The following is a 20312-nucleotide window of genomic DNA, read 5'->3' as shown; positions in this document are numbered from 1 at the left end:
TAGGCTATAAGAAGATTGCCAAGACCCTGAAACTGAGCTGCAGCACGGTGGTCAAGACCATACGGCGATTTAACAGGACAGGTTCCACTCAGAACAGGGCTCGCCATGGTCGACCAAAGAAGTTGAGTGCCGGTGCTCAGCGTCATCTCCAGAGGTTGGCTTTGGGAAATAGACATATGAGTGCTGCCAGCATTGCTACAGAGTTGAAGGGGTGAGGGGTCAGCCTGTCAGTGCTCAGACCATACGTCACACACTGCATCAAATTGGTCTGCAGGGCTGTCGTCCCAGAAGGAAGCCTCTTTTAAAGATGTTGCACAAGAAAGCCTGCAAACGGTTTGCTGCAGACAAGCAGACTAAGGATATGGATTTCTGGAACCATGTCCTGTGGTTTGATGTGACCAAAATAAACTTATTTGGTTCAGATGGTGTCAAGCGTGTGTGGCGGCAACCAGGCGAGGAGTACAAAGACAAGTGTGTCTTGCCTACAGTCAAGCATGGTGGTGGGAATGTCATGGTCTGGGGCTGCATGAGTGCTGCTGGCACTGGGGAGCTACAGTTCATTGAGGGAACCATGCATGCCAACATGTACTGTGACGTACTGAAGCAGAGCATGATCCCCTCCCTTCAGAGACTGGGCCACAGGGCAGTATTCCAACATGATAATGACCCCAAACACACCTCCAAAACGACCACTGCCTTGCTAAAGAAGCTGAGGGTAAAGGTGATGGACTGGCCAAGCATGTCTCCAGACCTAAACCCTATTGAGCATCTGTGGGGCATCCTGAAATGGAAGGTGAAGGTGCACAAGGTCTCTAACATCCACCAGCTATGTGATGTTGTCATGGAAGAGTGGAAGGGGACTCCAGTGGCAACCTGTGAAGCTCTGGTGAACTCTATGCCCAAGAGGGTTAAGGCAGTACTGAAAAATAATGGCGACCAAACAAAATACTGACACTTTGGGCCCCATTTGGACATTATCACTTAGGGGTGTACTCATTTTTGTTGCCAGCAGTTTAGACATGAATGGCTGTGTGTTGCGTAATTTTGAGGGGACGGCACATTTACACTGTTATACAAGCTGTAGACTCACTACTTTACATTGTAGCCAAGTGTCATTTCTTTAGTGTTGTCATATGAAAAGATATAAAATATTTACAAAATGTGAGGAGATGTAATCACTTCTGTGACATACTGTACATATTCCTTTCAACAATAGATATGATAATTATCTGATTTGGTATAACGGCACTCATATTAAGAAAAATCCATTAATATTTCTGTTTTGTTATTTAATGGAATAGACAACAAAGTCCTAGTCATTTCTCTAATACTTACTCTTTGTTTTCTGAGCAGAAGACTTTTTTTCCTAATTAAAAGAAAGACTGGAGTTAGTATTTTGTATTTACTGAGCATAGAAAGAGGAGCAAAGTAGAAACAAAAGTGTAGATGTTTAACCACCCTTCTCAGTAACTATGAGCACATGAGAAATATAATCTTACTTGAAATGGTTCATATAGATTTTCTAAATTATTTGAACGACTAACAACTTGTCGATATTCACACTAGGAAACTTAAAATGGGCACAAACAAAGTAGCTTGATGACAGAGCCAAATCAGATGGATGTAACAACTAAGTGAGCATCAAAGTAAACAGAACTTTAAAAATAACAGATCTATCCTAACCAAGTTTATTCATAAAATAATCCTACTAACTTCAGTGGAATTGATCTCCAAGAATATGTTTAGGATTGCCATTTAAAGAAGTATCAAAGTACAGTCAGCATAAGCCAAACCAAATCAAACCAAGTGATATACCACGAACAAAAGAAAAGGAAAGGTCCCCTGTGCAAGCACCAATCGTTTCCGACTCTGGGGTGACGTTGCTCTCATGTTTTCACAGCAGAATTTTTACGGGATGTTTCCCCCCAACAAGCTGGGTACTCATTTTACCGACCTCGGAAGGATGGAAGGCTGAGTCAACCTCGAGCCAGCTACCTAAAAACCCAGCTTCCACCAGAGATCGAAAGGTTGTGAGCAGAGCTTAGGACTGCAGTACTGCAGCTTTAACATTCTGCACCACGGGGAACAAAGCAGCTGCACAAAGTGCAGACAAGCTAACCTCCATGCTCATAGAGAATGCATTAATAATTATCAACACATAAACGGCTTAAACAGAACTGTGATTAGGCAACATAGTCAGAAACAGAATACAAGCTTTTTCATAATATTTCCTCTCCTCTCCATCAAGAATTCTTTTACACACATCATAGTTAAGGCTTATGTCTGCATCAACTTTAATCATGGTTACCATTTTAAAATTGAACAACATTAATCATGCTTAAGGTCAGAGTCAAAGTCAGTTTAACAGCAAAAGCCAGCTGAGAAAAGACAGAGGAACTTGTCTAGATTCAAACGGATGGAAAAGGAATGTTATTTATTTTATCCACATGTATTTCATCTTTGTTATTTATAGTCTGCTTTTCTCACTGAGACTCAAGGTGGATACAATCAACAGGATGCGGCACTCAATAAGTAATGTAAAAGGATTCAGATTCTAGAAATCTAAAACCAAGCATAAGCTAAATGATGTGAAAATGATATAGCAGGATAACAGGTAACAGATAGTACATGGCAACAGTCTACAGCCCCTTTCCCTTAATTGAAGCCTCTTTCTGAACTATTCAATTATAATATAATCCTATTACAAGTGAGGGGGGGGACGCCTCCTGGATAATTCCATTTTTTGTAGTTTGCAGAATGTCAGGAGAGTGCCACTCTTCCTAATCTCATCAAGCAGGCTATTTCATAAGGTGTGAGCCACAACAAAGACGGCACATGCATGGGCACTTGTTGCTCTTGCTCATTTGCAGGGTGGCACCTGCAGAAAGTCCTGCTCAGATTAGTGAAGCTGTCATGAGAGAGCATATGAGGAGAGACAGTCTTGCAGATGCAAGGGGACAAGGCTATGAAGGGCTTTGTATGTGATAACAAATACCTCAAAATGAACCATAAAGCATCTCCCCTTTCCTTAATCATAATTAAGGGACTGAGAGTGTCACTTGCACATCATTCCATTCACAAAGTCTAAGAATAAATGGTTGGAAACCAGGCAGCGGCAGGCCTATAGGAAGGCACCAGTATTTTATTTATTTAATTTCTTTATATCCCACCTTCATCCACAGTGGGGACCCAAAATGGTTTACTCATTCTTATCTCCTTAAATTTATCCTCACGGCAACTTTGTGATGTACATCAGACTGAGACAGTGTGCCTGGCCCAAGGTCACCTAGTAAGCTTCCATGGCACGAGAGGGGGTGCCTTGAACCCAGGTATCTCAGATTTAAGTCTGACACTCTTAACTACCACACCACAATGGATCTCCAGCAAAGGGAAGGAAAGACCTGCAGCTTGCTAAACATTCTCCGCAAGTCTGAATTACCTGTTCAAAGGTTAAGTCACAATACAATGAGGTGAGATCTAATTACTTTACTTCTTTCTTTGACAGTTAGAAGTTTAAGTGAGAAAGAATAATTGGATCCAATGTAATGTATCCTGCATTGGCGTTGCCCCTCTAGCCTACATCCCCAGATGCATTGCTTTTTGCCACTGTTTTATGACTACACATAGATGTCTACTTACCACATCTTTGACTTCTGAGCTGGACTTCTTGATCATACAGAGATCTTTTTTCTTTTGATCAATATAGTTCTTAATATCTATTTAGGAAGCAAAAACACTGAATGTAGCTTCTAAAAGGTTAGCAATAAAATGAACATGAGCTTTATTGTTTACAAATTGAAAAAAAAAATACTTGCCATCAACATGAAGTATTTTTACTCCCCAGCTCATTGCATTGGATAGTATACTACCTGAAGGGATTAATTCCTGAAAGACAAGAGTTTGTTATTTGTAACACTTATATCCCACCTTCTTCCCTCATAGAAATCAAGACAAAGTATACAGCAGGGGTGGCCAAACTGCAGCTCAGGAGCCATATCTGACTCTTTCAACGTATTGTTTGGATATCGAAGCCTCCACCACCCCGTCAGCTGGCTTTGAGAAGGCATTTCTCTTTAAATCACTTCTCCTGCCAAGCCAGCCTATAGCTTAGCTGCTTTCTTTCCACCTCTCCCTCCCCCCTCCCCATCTGTTTGCCTGTCTTTCTTCCTGTCTTGCAGCTCTCAAACACCCAACGTTCATGTCTTGCAGCTCTCAAACATCTGACGTTTATGCTATCTGGCTCTTACATTAAGCAAGTTTGGTTACCCCTGGTATATAGTATTCCCAGATGATTTCTCATACAGGAGTTGACCAGATGTAGACCTGCATAGCTTAAGGCAAGGCTGTTGAAAAGAGCTGTGTACTATTTTTAGCAGTTATGGTATTTCAGCATGCGCAAATGCAGCAGCACCTAAACAGCCATCAAATTATCTGCACTATGCCTATGGAGGAAAAGGTGAATAGGCAGAGCATCATTTTCTTTTCAGATGTATTTTTATTGAACCTTTTTTACTTTTTATACAGAACATGAAAAAAGAAAATTAAGATGGAATGATGGCAGAATGGCAGGAAAGTGACACATAATGAAGATGAGAAATACGGAATAAGGGATATATGGGTAAGGCAGTGAGAAAACAAGGGCCAAAAATCAGTTTCCCATTTTTGCACCATTTTCTTTTCAAAGAAGTAGGGGGAAAAATCCCAGATGCATACGTAAGTCTGACCGCTACCAGCCTAAGCATGGGGCTAAGAATCATGGCCACGTAACATGCTGAATACTCTAGGGCAGAGGTGTCGAACTCATTTGTTATGAGGGCCAAATATGACATAAATGAGATGTCAGGCTGGATCATGTGTGTCATAAAATGTAATGCCAGGTAGTGGAGATATAAACTTTATAAAGGACACAGACGAACACAAGTAAAGATTTTTTAAAAAAACTTAAAACATTCTTATAACATTAGCACTTTAGAAATATTTTGTTTATTTAACAGTCTCTGATAACTGACACCACTTGCTCTGACTTATTGCATCAAAGTCTGGAAACAATGTCTGTGCTGTAGCAGTCTTGAGTATGCTGTTCAGGTGTTGTTCAAGTGTGCATCTGTAAGTTGCAACCCTATTTCTGAGTTACTGCCATACATTACAGCATTTCATGGTCAATGCTCTGTGCTCTAGTTGTTTTCATTTAGTGAAGGCTCATTGGAAAATGACCTCTCTCCTTCCTTCCCTGCTTCTTATCTTTATAAGGATTCTTGTTGTTTGCCAGACACATTAAAGTTTCAGGCCAAATCCTAACAGATAAAACAAGGAATCTTTAAAATGCTTTAGGGATTGGTTGTATCTGAGAAAAAGGATAATAACAAATGAATCCAGCTTTTGTGAGGGATTTTAACTGGGAAGATAGAAGAGAGGCCCATTCATATTTTAAAGAATATGACATCAGCTGGTTGCATACTGAACCATGTCTTCATCTAATGAAGTTTTATAATTGTGTTTAGTAGGATCCAGTTGTTTCTTACATTAAAAAAATCTAGAACTGTTAACAACCCTCCATTCCATAATCAAAATCACATGAAATGGAGTTTCCACTTTACCAGAAACATGGACCAAAACTGCATTATTTTAGATAGTGTACATCCTACCCTTCTTCTCAATACATGAATTTCCAAAAATGGCCCCCAACTGTAACTACAATAGGTTAGTTAAGGGGAATTAAATGGTAATTACATTGTTGATTGTGAGTAGACATCCATTTATACAGTAGTTCAAACAAGCCAGGATGCTTATATTTAAGTGCCACTGACTTGGAGAAACATGAAATGGCTGGGCATTGTGAGCTTTTGTACATAAGTTGCTTTGTGTGGTGGTCAGGAACATGTGAAGACACCATGACACAGACTGAGAACTGTGTGTTTATCTACAAAGCTATAGTCTTCGCCAGAAAAATAACTGCAACTCCTATTTATTTATTTTATTTATTACATTTGACTTATATCCCGCCCTCTCCGCAAGCGGACTCAGGGCGGCTCACAGTATCATCTACACAATTAAACCAATAAAATATATAAAACCATAATTTACATTTTCCAATTTAAAACATATTACAATTACAAATTTTAAAACCATTATATAGTGCTGAATCTATACATTATAAGCGGCGTTAAAATTCCAAACAGTGATCACCGGCATTCTGTGTGATGTCTGGTGGCAGCCATCTTTCCATCAAGCACTATGAGGCAGTGCAAGAACAGAGAGGCAGCCATGTATAGCGGTCAGTATCAGCCTACTATCTGGAAAGCCTAAGTTCAAAATCATGAGTCTGCACCTCACTGGCTTGTTGTTATTCCTCATCTAAACAGTTCACAATGTTTTTCTATAAGACTGGATCATGAGGGCATGAAAAGAGAGAGAGCGCACTTGAATAAAACTGCATTGGTCTTAAAGCTGCTTTCTGTAGTTCTTTAGTGGGATTGAGGCAGCCCAGCATCTCTTTCTCACCCAGTGGAGGAGCTTGGCTCTGTAGCTCTGCTGTGTGTCTGAGAGAGCTTGGCACAGCTTTTATCTTAGATTGAGAGAGCTGTGCCAGGCCCTCTCAATCACACTGAAGAGCTATAGAGCCAAGCTCCTCCATAGGCTGAGACTCCACTCTTGGGGAAGAAAGAGGGGTAAGAGGGAAAGAGTGAGAAGCTGCATTGCTCGGCTGCATCAATCCCCCCCAAAAAAAGAAAAACGGTGACAACAGAAGCAGGAAAGAGGGAGAAGGAAGCAGACCCCAGCAGGCTGCATAGAAGCCCTCTGGGGGACGGATAAGGCCAAAGGGTCAGAGATTTGACACCCCCACCCTAGGGAAGAAGAAAATGTGGAAACAATACTATTAAATGATAAATACCTGCTCTTTGATTGCTTTTTCAACTAAGGATTTTCCTCTGCTCATGAGCACCTGTTTTAAAATATATAAAATAAATATATTACTTATCTGACATATACATATACTATTTACATATAATAAAATTAGGGATAAGTTTTGTTAGTGAATAACTTCAAGTATTTAAGCATCATTGTTTAAATTAGTGAACAGTCAGGCTGTAACCTGACATGGATAACCCAGGTTAGCCTAATCTTATCAGATCTCAGAAGCTAAGCAGAGTTAGCCCTGGTGAGTACTTGGATGGGAGACCACCAAGGAAGCTCAAGGTTGCTATGCAGAGGCAGGCAATGGCAAACTATTTCTGTTCGTGTCCTGCCTTGAAAACCCTACAATGTTACCATAAATTGGTTGCAACTTAAGGGCATTCTGGGTTAGAGAAACCACATCCTGGTGATTAATTGCATTATTTTACAGTGATGCTTTACTAAAGACATTAACTACCATTTATAAAATGCCCAGTTAGAGTTGAAAAAATGAAAAAAAAATGTAACTTTTCCTTTAAAATCTTTAGGGAAGGGAACAAGACTTACTGTGTCCACCACCTTATATGAACTTCCATCATTCTTATCTCTTCTGCTACTTGGATGAGAGGAACTGTTTCCTCCATTATATACAGATTCTGGGCTCGGAACTGGAGATACTGGTCCAAGAGTCTGAGCAAATTTTGCTTCCTTTTTGTTAGAGATTAAGTAGTTGATATCTTTGCCAAAGAATCCTTCCACTCTCTAAGCAAGAAAATAAAAAGCATTTAGAACCATAGATCACTAAACCATTTTATGTAAAGCAAGTAGATAAAAGAAAACATTTGGCATCAGTTTTACATGCAACAGTGTCCCTGTCACACACCAAAAAAACAATTTTATCATTATGCCACCCTGACGTGTCTTTGGGCTACAAGTGAATAACACAGGGCTGAAGGCTGACACAAGTCTCTAACTAAGTGGGTCAATATCAAGTTATCAAGTTATTGTGACTTTTGGCTGCGCATGAATGACATAAGTACAAGGGAAACTAGAGATTTGAAGGCCAGGGCAGAGGGAAAAGGATAAAAATAGATTTTCCGACAATGGAAAAATTGGAAAATGTGAAGCAGTGTATAGAAACTCCTATGAAATTAATTCTCTCTTAGAATGAGTAACACGGTTCTCAAAACAAGGTTTCTTTTCTTTTCTTTTATTAACATCTACAGCAATGGGAGGGAAATTTCTACTTCAGTGAGGAAAACCTTATTTTAAAAAGCATTTCACTTGCTCCAAACATACAGCATGAAAAGTCTTGAGGACCTACTCATTTTTTTCCAAGGGAAAAATATCAAAAATTTGGGGAAACACTACTACAGAGATTTTATTCTTACCTTTCAGATGACAGAAATTAACCCTCCCAAGGAAAACAAAACCCAACTATACCACTTTGGCATATGGGTTCAAAGTGACCCCATATTACAGCAAAAAGCAATGGAAACCTGATAGCTCTCTCAATCATGGGATTAGCTGCTAAGAAAAAAATCAGGCCTCAAGAATAACTTCCTTCAAAAATGCAGGACCAAGGAGAGTAAAATTTGAAATTGGGGTCAAAAATACCCCATTGAAAACACAAAAACATAAATGGGGTCAGACTGACCCTACCATGGTGAGCCAGTTTGGTGTAGTGGTTAAGTGTGCAGACTCTTATCTGGGAGAACCGGGTTTGATTCCCCACTTCTCCACGTGCACTTGCTGGAATGGCCTTGGGTCAGCCATAGCTCTGGCAGAGGTTGTCCTTGAAAGGGCAGCTGCTGTGAGAGCCCTCTCCAGCCCCACCCACCTCACAGGGTGTCTGTTGTGGAAGGTAAAGGAGGAAGGTAAAGGAGATTGTGAGCCGCTCTGAGACTCTTCGGAGTGGAGGGCGGGATATAAATCCAATATCATCTTCTTCTTCTACCATTTAAAAAGCTGGGAATCTTTAAAACTGTTTATTTTAAAGAAAGCAATCATTGTAAAATTCCACACACTGCCCACACCCCAAATATGTAAATCTGTGATGGTGACTCCGAGGTTTGGAAAAACTGAAAGTGAACAGTTCAGTGCACAGGTGGCTATGGGTCATCTAAAGTAATTTCCTCTGTACAGTTGAGATGATCAAATCAGAGGTTTGGAAATTTGAAGGACAAAGGGAACCAATCAGCTCAATGGACAGGTGAATGGAGTAATCTAGGGGTGTCAAACATGCAACCCAGGAGCCAAATCAGGCCCCCAAGTAACTGGCTGTCATCGGCTTCCTTCTCCCTCTCTCTTGCTTTCTTCTGCATAACAGCTTGCTTTGCAAGGCTTGCTCAATTGCACAGGAGCTACAAAGCAAAGTCTCTATCTTCTCCATTGGCTGAGACTCCTTCTTTGGGGAAAGGGGGGAGGCAGATCATGCTTTGCCAGGCTCTCTGAATCACACAGCACAGCTACTGAGTCAAGCTTCTCTTCCTTCTATTGGTTGAGGCTTTTATACCTTCTGGTCCTCTGGGAAAGGAAGGAAAGAGCCAGAGCTAACTTTGCCCAGTTCCTTGGATCCCATGGGAGAGATAAAAAGAAAGCACCTTTAAGACCGAGTGCTAATGTTTTAAGCATGTTTATCTTTTTAAAAAAATCTTTAATTGCATTTCTCTGTGTCCTTTATAACGTTTATATCTCTGCTACCTAACTTAAATAGTTACACATACGGCCGCCCAACAAGGTCCAATTTATGTCAGATCCGGCTCTCATAACAAATGAGTTAGACTCCTCTGATCTAGAGAATGGAATCATCACGCCCCCCCACCCAGATATGTAAAGTTGAGACATCACTCTGAGGTTTGCAAAATTTGAAAAACAAAGGAGAGCAATTAGCTCAGAAAACAGGTGTCCAGATTGACCCATTTTCCCTTTTGATAAAAATCAAAATTAAAAAAGAAAGGCTGTGGGGAGGGAAGACAGGGACTTCAGGGCACTGCAGTTCACTGAGGAGAAGGTGTAACAGGTTGTTGCCTGTAGAAAGCTTTAAATAGGTAAACCAATATTTTCCCCCATGACTCCAGGGTCAAAAACACCCCCAATTCCTTGAGAGGGTTAAAGATGCAACAGAAGCATAGGGTGCAGTTGTCTACAATTTTATATCAAGTACCAGGTATAATTGCAATTTTTGTAGAAAATTAAAGTATTTATATTTTTTTAATTTCTTAAATATGCCAAATTTTACAATTTTGCATGCAACCTAAACTATAAATGATGCATTTTATGTTATTCAATCAGAAAAAGTTTAGGTTTAAAACAAAACTATATATTTCAGTTTTTCCCAAAATCTGTTTTTTTCTGTGGGGGAAAAACCTAAAAAAAAAAATTCCCTCGTGGCTTCAAAATTTATAGAAATGTTACATATCTAAGAGATTCATGGGTTCTTTCTCCTGACAGTCATTTCAGGTGGGTAGCCATGCTAGTATGTAGTCACAGAACAAAATTCAAGTCCAATAGCACCTTAAAGATCAACAAAATTTTCCAGAGTATAAACTTTCATGAGTCAAAGCTTACTTTGTCAGATACAAGAAAGAATAAAGATTCTCTTCTGAGAGGTGTTAATTTGCAGCTTGTAACAGGAAAATTGCAACAAAGAGAAATATGGTGTTTTCTAGCTTTCTGTTCTGCATTTCCCTGAAGAGGACAAAACCTACAGAAACTCTTGCTGTATGGCCATCATCAACCCTATTTAAATTATTACCTAGTAACCGTTAGAACAGGCATGGATAGGTCCAACACCATAACTACAATTATACCTCTAGATCAGTTTAAGGGTTTTTTTCCCATTGCCATGTTTCTTTTCCCAAGACTACCATGTTTCCTAGCTTAAAAAACTCAGTAAGTGTCATACAAAGCTCCATCCAGTCAAACAACATACCGTCCAACCATTTTTAAAAATAGATAAGACAAATATCTGGATTTTACTGCTCTTTTTACCATTAAATTGGATCACACTGCTGGCTTTAGCTCAATTCTCAATCCCAACAAATGTTTAAGTATACATAACAGCATTTACCCACATTCTTGCCCTCCCACATTCCACGGTATCTACCTTTGTTGTCTATGTGGTACACTGATACACAGCACTGGGTTTAGATGGAAGTGACTTAGGCTTGTTTCCCACTATATAAAGAAGGAACATGCTGCTTGTATGTTCTCTTGAATGATTATGAGAAGGATGATTCTACAAGTTTAGTGAGAGAGCCAGTTTAGTGTACTGGAGAGCCATAGTGTAGTGGTTAAGTGTGCGGACTCTTATCTGGGAGAACTGGGTTTGATTCCCCACTCCTCCACTCGCGCCTACTAGCATGGCCTTGGGTCAGCCATAGCCCTGGCAGAGGTTGTCCTTGAAAGGGCAGCTGCTGTGAGAGCCCTCTCCAGCCCCACCCACCTCACAGGGTGTCTGTTGTGGGGGAGGAAGGTAAAGGAGATTGTGAGCCGCTCAGACTCTTCGGAGTGGAGGGCGGGATATAAATCCAGTATCATCATCTTCTTCTACAAGTTACCCAGTACCAGATTCTATGTAATAATTGAAGCCACATTCTTGCTCAGTGACAAAATTCACGGTGTAATTGTGAGTAAAGCAGTCTGCACCTCACAGGAGTATTATGAAGTGAGAAAGAAATTATGTAAAATGTTGGTACAAAAAGGAAGAGCTTTAAAAATTATTAATATCTCAGCAATATACATGATACCACACAACAGTAATTTACATTCACAATTTTCCTTATTTATATTTCATCTGCTGATCATTAATTACATCACTATTCTATCTATGAGTTCATGAGATCATCAGCCTTCTAATACAAAACAAACAATGCTAAAGTTACTTTTTAATCTTATGGACTGGATACAAAAGGCTGCATGGAAGCGTTTATGAATACAACCTAACTTTGAAGGCTTCCCTCTGACAGCCACTGAACTCCAAAAGAAAAGAATTGCTACAGCTGGAACACAAACTTAGGAAAGCATGTACTAGTACATCCAAAGAGTTGGATTCTAGCTTTAGCATATGCAATAAATATTCTATAAATATTGTTTCACCTGGATCTTTTCACTTTTACAAAATGGATTTCTTAATAAACAGAAAATTTAAAACTTGCACTGTATATGCTTTGGCTTAACAGGAGTCTACTTTCTTTATGTTAGATGTATTCTTCATTTTTTTTTAAAAAAAAAGTGCATATGGACTTACACCTCCCAGTTCCTTAAGATCTTTTGCTATTTTTTCAGAGAGGATGTTGGATGGAATATCAAGATAAAACACCTTCCCAGTAAGTGGCTTGTGTTTAAATTTATCTGATTTTGTGGAATCTTTCTTCACAGTTTTCAAGGGAGGTTTACTTCCATCTGGTCTTCCTTGCATATCACCTATAATCAAAAAAGAAACTTTAATCAGGACTAAAGTATGTTTGTGTATATGTATGCTAACCAAAGTAAACACATTTTTTCAGGGCTTTTTTGTAGAAAAAGCCAAGCAGGAATTCATTAGCATATTAGACCACACCCCTTGACATCACCAGAAGTGCAGTCATTTAGCCACACCCACCTCATAGAGTTTCTGGTGATTGTTGTTAGAAGCTCTACAGAGAGTAAAGACACTATAGTCACTCCAGCAGACAAACACCACACATACCCACATTATTTGTGGCTATTTAAAAAATGTTTCTTCTGGACAGAGCTTTAAAAGAATATTGTTATTCAGCATTTTATAGTGCTCTAACTGTTCACTCCACATGCATTATTTTAGTGCAATTGTTAAGAGCTGATAATCCTGTAATATGTAAGTATTAACTATTTATCTTCCATGTTTATCCTCAATATTTTAGTCTGACAACAACAATGCTTTTGAGGTAGTTTAGGCACAATGACTCAAGATCACCCAGAAAGCTTCCATGGAATAATAGGAATTCAGACTTATGTCTCCCATATTCTAGTCCAGTACTCTAACCATGCTGGCTGTCTGGGAAGCTGAGAGTAACATTTGAACCTGAGACCTCCCAGATAAAAGCTCATTGTCTGAGCCGCTAGACCAGAGCTGTATCAGGCCCCCAGAGGTTCTCCTATCAGTCCCACGAGCACCTCACTGTCCTGCTTCCTTCTCACTCTCTTGCTTCCTTCTGCATCACAGCTTGCTTTGCCAGACTTGCTCAATCGCACAAGAGCCAGGGGTTGAAATGTGGTCCAGGCCTCCACAACTTGCGACACATCAATCCAAAAACAATTCAAATGTCCCTTAGGGTTGCCAGTTCCTGGTTGGGACATACCTGTAGATTTTGTTAAATAAAGAAAATATTGCTGAGTCCCAAGTTCTGGAGCCTGGACCACATTTCAATCCATGGATTTGCAATCTTCGCCACATGTTCAGGTTTTTTTTTACAAAGTCTATCTTCCCTTACAATATCTTTTAAAACTAGATAACAGGGCCAGAATCCACCTCTGACCTGGGGCTTGGAGAGAAAACTGAGTTTATGTCTGATTTACAGACAGCTTGGTAAGTGACCATCAAATACCATATTCAAAATCATGCAGAACTTTTTTTTTCATAGTCACATTCCAAGTGGGAACAATTTTGTCCAGGATCCTGCCTGTCTGCTGCTGACTCGATCTGCCCTACTTGGCTCTCCGCAGCCTGCTAGCGTGGCTCTTGTCCAGAGAGACTTTGCAACCTGCTGCCGCTACCCTCTTCACAAAGGAACCCATCCGCCTGAAGAAATTCCCCCTCCACGCCCATCTGCCAGCCTCTTCCCCCACAAGGCACCTATCTACATGGTAGGCCCTGGCTACCCACAGCACCCACCCCACGAACAACAACAACCCCCAGCACCAGAGGAGGCGGCTCCAGCAGCAGCAACGACCCCCAGCAGGAGGAGCAGAGGCACTGCTGGCTCCCAGGCCTGGCTGCAGCGCCATCTTGCCTTAGGCAGCAGCAACAACCCGGGATTAGAGAATTAGCTTTAAAGCGCCAGCCAAAGGTTGGCTGCAGAGTGGCTGAATCACAGGTGCCATTTGTGGCTCCACTGCCTTGGCCAAGGGAGAAGGAAGAGACAAGCTGCGCTATGTCATCCTGCAACAAGCCCCACCTCCCTGGACTTGAAAAGTGAGTAGTTTCTTTCCCTTACATTGGAGCTATGCCAGTCTGGGAGTGCATGGCTGCCTAGTGCCTCCCCTCTGCCTTTTTTTAAGCCGGAGCCCTGGCCAAGCTAAGTTCAAGGGCACTCCGGCTCAAAAAGAGCCTTGCGTTTTGTTAGGAAAAGCAAAGCCACATTTCTGGAAAGAAACAACTGGATGTATTGAAGCTTTGCTAATCTTCTCATAAAGGTAAAGGCAGTCCCCTGTAAAAGCACCAGTCGTTTTCGACTGTGGGGCGATGTTGCTTTCACAACGTTTACATGCCAGACTCTTTTACGGGGTGGTTTGCCATTGCCTTTCCCAGGGTGCAGTACCATTAGTGACAACACAGCTCCGTCTGGCTGACGGATTAAATGTGTTCGTTCAGACAGCAACATCTGGCAATCGATCGTCATCCGGGCTCATCCAGGCTTGCTACGCATGAATGGCGCATTAATTTGACAGTACATAAAGTCCGGCCCTTTTTCAAAACAGCGGCACAAGATCGGCTTTTTGTTGTTTGGACAGCTCACGCGCGATACTGCCTCTCACCTTTTTTTTTAAAGAAAGCCCCAGCAGACAAGCGCATTGCCAGATCATCCGGGAATCTGAGGTGATGCTTCTGCTTCTCCAATCAACACAGGATCGGGGGGGTGGGGGTGGTGGTGGTAACGTTCCAGTTCACAAAATCTTTTGGAAATCCCTGAGCCTAAGGAGGCCAAACTTAAAACAACTAGGGAGCTGGCCTTCTCTATAAAAGCGCCCCAATGGTGGAATCAGCTGCCGGAGGAGGTGCGGGCCCTGCGGGACCTCAACCAGTTCCGCAGGGCCTGCAAAACTGCCCTCTTCCAAGAAGCCTTCAAGACGTAACCAGACTGAATATTACGCTGCCTGGATAAGTAGAGACTGTAGCACCACCGTATTGTTTTTTAACTTTTTAACATTAATTTATATTTGTATTTATATTGTGAATTGATTTTACCTGTATTGTTATATCATGATACCATATCATGCTCTGTAAGCCGCCCTGAGCCTGCCTCGGTGGGGAGGGCGGGATATAAATAAAAATTATTATTATTATTATTATTATTATTATTATTATCCCACTATTCAGAACAGGAAAAAATTCTTTTTTTTCAGTGTGGAGGATTTCAAGGTATCATTGTTACTGCCAATTTCTAGGAAAATAATTCCTGGCAGTTCTGTGGTTTGGATCGGCAATGTTAATTCTGGAAACTTTCGCCCTTCCCCCCTGCCTCTGAAGAAAGTTTTGATTTCCCAGCTCCAAACAGTTGGGCGCATGTTCAATGGACTCCCTCCCCTCCCAGAAATCACCATCTGATTACGCATGCTCCAAGAAAGGAGCGTGATAGTATTGGCTGTCTGATCGCGCACAACAGAATGAATTGCATTCTTGGATGCTCGTCTGAACTGCCCTGCATCGATTCAATATTCAGCAGTTCAGATTTGAGCGCTATACACCCGCTTTTAATGGTAGGTGTGACTGCACCCCCAGTCATCTAGACTTTACCCCAGCAAGCTGGGTACTCATTTTACCGACCTTGGAAGGATGGAAGGCTGAGTCAACCTGGTGCCGGCTACCTGAACCAGCTTCTGCTGGGATCGAACTCAGTTCGTGAGCAGAGGGCTCTGACTGCAGTACTGCAGCTTTACCACTCTGCGCCATGGGGCTCTTCTTCTCACACACATCTTCTCATACACATGTCATCAGCAGGTCTCTGGCTTGCATGCCTGCTCTCTTACATTCCTTATGCAATACCTAAATAATGACAACCTCAGTAGGAATCACAGAAAAATGCAAGTTCCATGTTCATATAGACATTGTATCTCTTGGTTTACACATTACACTCTACACATATGGGCAACTGGAGATTCAAACCCAAGTCCCTCAGATCCTAGACCAGCATTCCAACCACAGCAACCTTGATTTTTCCCCAAAAATGAAGCAAATTCAGTAGATTACCACATAATAAGCCATTTTGCTTATGCACACTCTCTTAAAATCCAATGTGGTACAATGGTTGAGAGTGGTGGGATCTAACTGGAAGAACCAAGTTTGATTTTCCACTCCTCCACCTGAAACCTGCTGGATAATATTGAGCCAGTCACAGTGTTCTTAGAACCCTCTCAGCTCCACCTACCTCGCGAGGTGCCTGTTGTAGAGAAAGGAAGGGAAGGCACCTGTAAGCCACATTGAAACTCCTTAAGATAGAGAAAAGCAGTGTATAAAATCCAGCTTTTCTTCTTCTCTCTCAAATGCAAGTAATAAAATCTTTGAAGCTTCTAAACACTAGCTGCTAATTTAGTAAACAATGCTACTTTTTAAATAACCCACAATGAGCTTCTTTTGACATTCATTACCAGAGAACTGAACTTTGCCTCACATTTGGGGTCAACATGTGGTCTCAAACTGTGTTAAGGTATAGAAAAAGAATCTGACAGACTAATCAGAACATAAATCTATGAGCAGGACTCATTTTCTTTAACAATAACTTTTACACAGATTTTTTATTATGTATTAAGCACATAATAAATGTTGTGTTTTAAAATTTTGGACTAACTAGCGAAGGACAGTGGCAAAATAAACAAATTAACAATAATAGTAAGGTGAAAAAAAAATAGCAGACGTTTTCATTTCCAAGAAAGCAACTCCTCCTTCACAAAAGTCCTTTAGCAACTACATTTTAAAGCCTTAATTGCAACCAGCTGCTCTGCACGGCTGTATTTGTATTCTAGGTATAAAGATAATCAACACTTATTATGTGTATGCAGAACAAATTGTGTAACATTGAGATTCGATCTCCTTTATACAATTATCTGCTTATTTACTTTTTGAACGACTACAAATCATCCCTTTGAAAATAAAAACAAACTGACTCTTTTCTGGCATGATCTTCACAAAGCACACCGCACAACAACTTTTAGTGCACAGTATTTACATTCACTGAACTACCAAAACCATGAAACAAATAAAAACTGAATATGCGCTCCAACTAAAGTGAAAAAGGAGACTTTCTCAAGCTTCCAAGTAAAAGGAAGCCTATTACCATGAGAAACTAACACCGAGATACTTACAGGGAAACGGTCCTTTGTTGCTACTTTTCAAACCACTTGGTTTCATTTTCCTGGGAAGTCACATTTTTCTCCTCCCACCTCCCTGTGACGGTTACTGCCTGCAAGGAAAACAGTTCACAGAAACCGTCTTTTACAAAAACTCTTTAAAGGGTTGCTGAGAGAGGCGGGACCAAGTTACAGCCCCGTAGCACTTTTAAGACCAACTAAGTTTTATTCAAGGTATGAGGTTTGGTGTGCACGCACACTTCTTCAGAGGTGGAGTCACTTCTCTAAATGGCTGCCTCCTGCTCCTCCCTCGTGACCCTCCAGCCTAGTTCTTTCTCCCCATTTCCGCTCACCTTAACTCCCCCACCCCCCCTTGCGTGGTCCGCCTCCGCGGGCAGCGCCTGGTGTCCAGCGCCGCTTCTCCCCCGCGCCCCCTTTCCGTATCCGCCGCTCGCGGAGGGACGGTTGACATTTGAAATGTGCGTTCCCGCCACATGAGCGGACCGTTTTCCTATCCTCCACTCCCCGCCGTCTCCTTACCTCACCATAACGGGACTCATGGAGCCCGGCGCGGCCGTTCGCGATCAGTATCTTCGTATCCCGGCCATAGTTGCTCGCTCTTTCCCGCCTTTGGGCAGCCCGGCCAACCAGAAGCTCCTGGGGCTGGCCTTGCCTCCTCGCTCGGCTTGAGCGGCGGCGCCACCCACCGAGGAGGAGCGTCAGCCCACGGCCCCACGCGCCTTCAAGGGGTCTGCTGGGGGAAGCCTCAGTCCGGTAATGGTCGGGCTGCGAGAGGGGGAAGCGTAAGAGTCTGAGGATAAAGTTTTCTTCAGGCTGTTCATGGTGGGCGAGGGAGTGAGGTGCTGAAATGAAATGCTGGGGAAGAAAATGGTCGTCCCTGAGTGCTGGGTTGTAGTGAAGTGTGGTCTGCTGCTTTATGGAAGGAGGGAATGCTTTGTGGAGCGGGCCGGAGATGCGGCTGCTTGGGAGAGGGGACTGCTCTGGCTGGCACACACCTCGCTTTACACATTTATTTTCTTCCTTCATAAAGGCTGAGACTCAAGGCGGCTTACACAGCATACATCCAGAGCTTTATTTGTGGGGAAAGCCCAGCAGGAACTCATCTGCATATTAGGCCACACCCCCTGATGTCACCATAGGACTTTTTGTAGAAAAAGCCCAGCAGGAATCATTTGCATATTAGGCCATGCCCCCTGAGACCAAGCCAGCCAGAACTGCATTCCTGCTCAAAAAAAGCCCTGTGTACATTAATGCAGCTTATAGTATCACCGCCATTTAACAAGAGCTTCAACAGAAATAACCAGCTAAGAGCCTCTGCTCAACCCCTTGTATGCTCTTGGAAACCTCGCAGTGCGGAGGTGGCTGAATGTAATACTCAGTCCAAGGTGTGTACTTTCATGTGCATGCACATTTCCTCATACCTTCCGAGGAGGTGTGCATGCACACAAAAGCTCACACCATGAATCAAACTTGGTTGGTCTTAAAGGTGCCACTGGACTCTATTCTGCTGCTTCAGACCAACACGACTACCCACTTGGATCCACCGTCCTGATATACGTACTGAATTGCTGCTCTGTTTTTAAGTCACCTAGTTGTAAAGGCTCCTCAATTGTTTGCTGCACTGATTTGTTTGTGAGGTTGCTCCTCGCGATCCCTTTAGCCAACCCTATTAAACTCGAGTCACAGGAATAATTTCTGCTGAGCCAACTGTCTGTTTAAAGGCTTTAAATCCAATGAACTGGTTTCCCTTGGAGATGAAGCTGGAAGCATGAAAGCTGAATATATTGCCTACTGTTGTTTGCCTTATCGTTTATCCCAAGTGTCCAGGACAGGTACACATGCAGCAGTATTCTTGATATTTTAAAAGTTGCCACAGATCTTGTACAGAATCTGCTGCATGTGGTAACAGCAAAATAAAACAGAAGTTAGTTTTAATGACAAGCAACATTCTAATATGAGCTTTTGTCTGCCTAAGGAAGTGAGCTCTGATTCACAAAACGTCATGTCAGAACAAACATTGCTAGTCTTTACAATGTCATCACATATTTGTTTTGGTTCATTTCAGTAAACTAACATGGCTGCTCCTCTGTCTTAATAGTACCTCCCCAAATCTCACTTTTTCACCAGGAAGCTTCTCCAAAGTACTGGTTATGCATCAAAACAATCATATGTTATGGTGCACACATTTATTTTAAAACCAACCATAGCTTTACATTATCCCCATAGTCAAAAGCTTTGCTATAATCTATGAAACACAAACTGATTGATTTGTGAAATTCTTTTGTATGGTCCAGTAACCACCATAAATTTACAATATAACAATACCTCCTCCTTTTCTGAATCCAGCTGTTTTTTTTTGTTCCATATATGGTACCAGATTTTGTTGTAAGATTTTAAGCATCACTTTACTCACATGAGAAATTAATGCAATGGTTCAATAGTTGCTACATTCAGAACTGGAATGTAGACTATTTCCAATCTGTATGCCATTGCTTATCTTTTAGTGATAAAATCCATGGCATGGCGGTAAATCCCATCTCCCTCATTTGTTGGATGTGAGGTGTCCACTATAGGCTAATGAACCATTTGTCACCATCTCTGGTCTCCCATTGGCTGACTCCCATGCCCCCGCCTACTGCAGTCCCAGGAATGTTGAACAAACCATCAAAACAGTCTTACCTGAGAGAGAGACACATCTCCGATGCTTCTGTCTGTCTTCTCTATCAACCAGCCTCAGAAAGGCCTGCCGTTCTACTGCAGCCTCACAAAAGGCGTCACGGCTGCCAACGGGAAGTAACCTCTGCTGCCCTATCAACAGTCCACACAGCCTCCCAGCACACACAGCTTCCAAAGGTCGCTGAAATAGCCAGGGAGCCTGGCACTGCCTCAGAGGGCATGGCTGTCCCACCTTTACTGTCTTTCTCTCCCTCCTCCCCTCAGCCTCGCCCCAGGATGGTTGCCTGAGGAGGAGATAGGGAAGCCTCACAGTGTTGTTCAGATCAAAGAGGGGGAGAAGGGTGAGCAGAATGGTGTAAGCTGCTTTGGTGCCCCTACACACACACACTGTAAAGAAAGTCTGTCCTTTTCCTATGTAGAGGCTGCAAGGTTACCAACTCCAGGTTATGAAATCCCTGTAGATTTAAGGGGTG

At 42.0% G+C, this 20312-nt stretch overlaps 1 protein-coding gene across 2 annotated transcripts in view; it reads right to left on the bottom strand.

Annotated features, from left to right (window-relative positions):
- Positions 1 to 17876, bottom strand: part of DBF4 (DBF4 zinc finger) — a 38726-nt gene extending 20850 nt beyond the window's left edge. Inside the window, exons 1-8 of one of the 2 annotated variants that reach the window (XM_060248450.1) lie at positions 17683 to 17876; positions 17158 to 17255; positions 12146 to 12321; positions 7462 to 7656; positions 6893 to 6943; positions 3816 to 3885; positions 3640 to 3716; positions 1336 to 1366 (exon numbers count right to left, since the gene is read on the bottom strand). In XM_060248450.1, coding sequence (XP_060104433.1) covers positions 1336 to 1366; positions 3640 to 3716; positions 3816 to 3885; positions 6893 to 6943; positions 7462 to 7656; positions 12146 to 12321; positions 17158 to 17203 — 646 coding nt within the window. In that variant the 5' untranslated portion in view covers positions 17204 to 17255; positions 17683 to 17876. The remainder of the gene's footprint in view (positions 1 to 1335; positions 1367 to 3639; positions 3717 to 3815; positions 3886 to 6892; positions 6944 to 7461; positions 7657 to 12145; positions 12322 to 17157; positions 17256 to 17682) is intronic. The other variant, XM_060248451.1, reaches the window with a different exon arrangement.
- Positions 17877 to 20312: the final 2436 nt, after the last annotated feature.

This window comes from Heteronotia binoei, chromosome 10 (genome assembly GCF_032191835.1).
Source record: "Heteronotia binoei isolate CCM8104 ecotype False Entrance Well chromosome 10, APGP_CSIRO_Hbin_v1, whole genome shotgun sequence".
Classification (NCBI taxonomy): Eukaryota; Metazoa; Chordata; class Lepidosauria; order Squamata; family Gekkonidae; genus Heteronotia; species Heteronotia binoei.
This window is presented reverse-complemented; position numbering and strand designations above follow the sequence as displayed.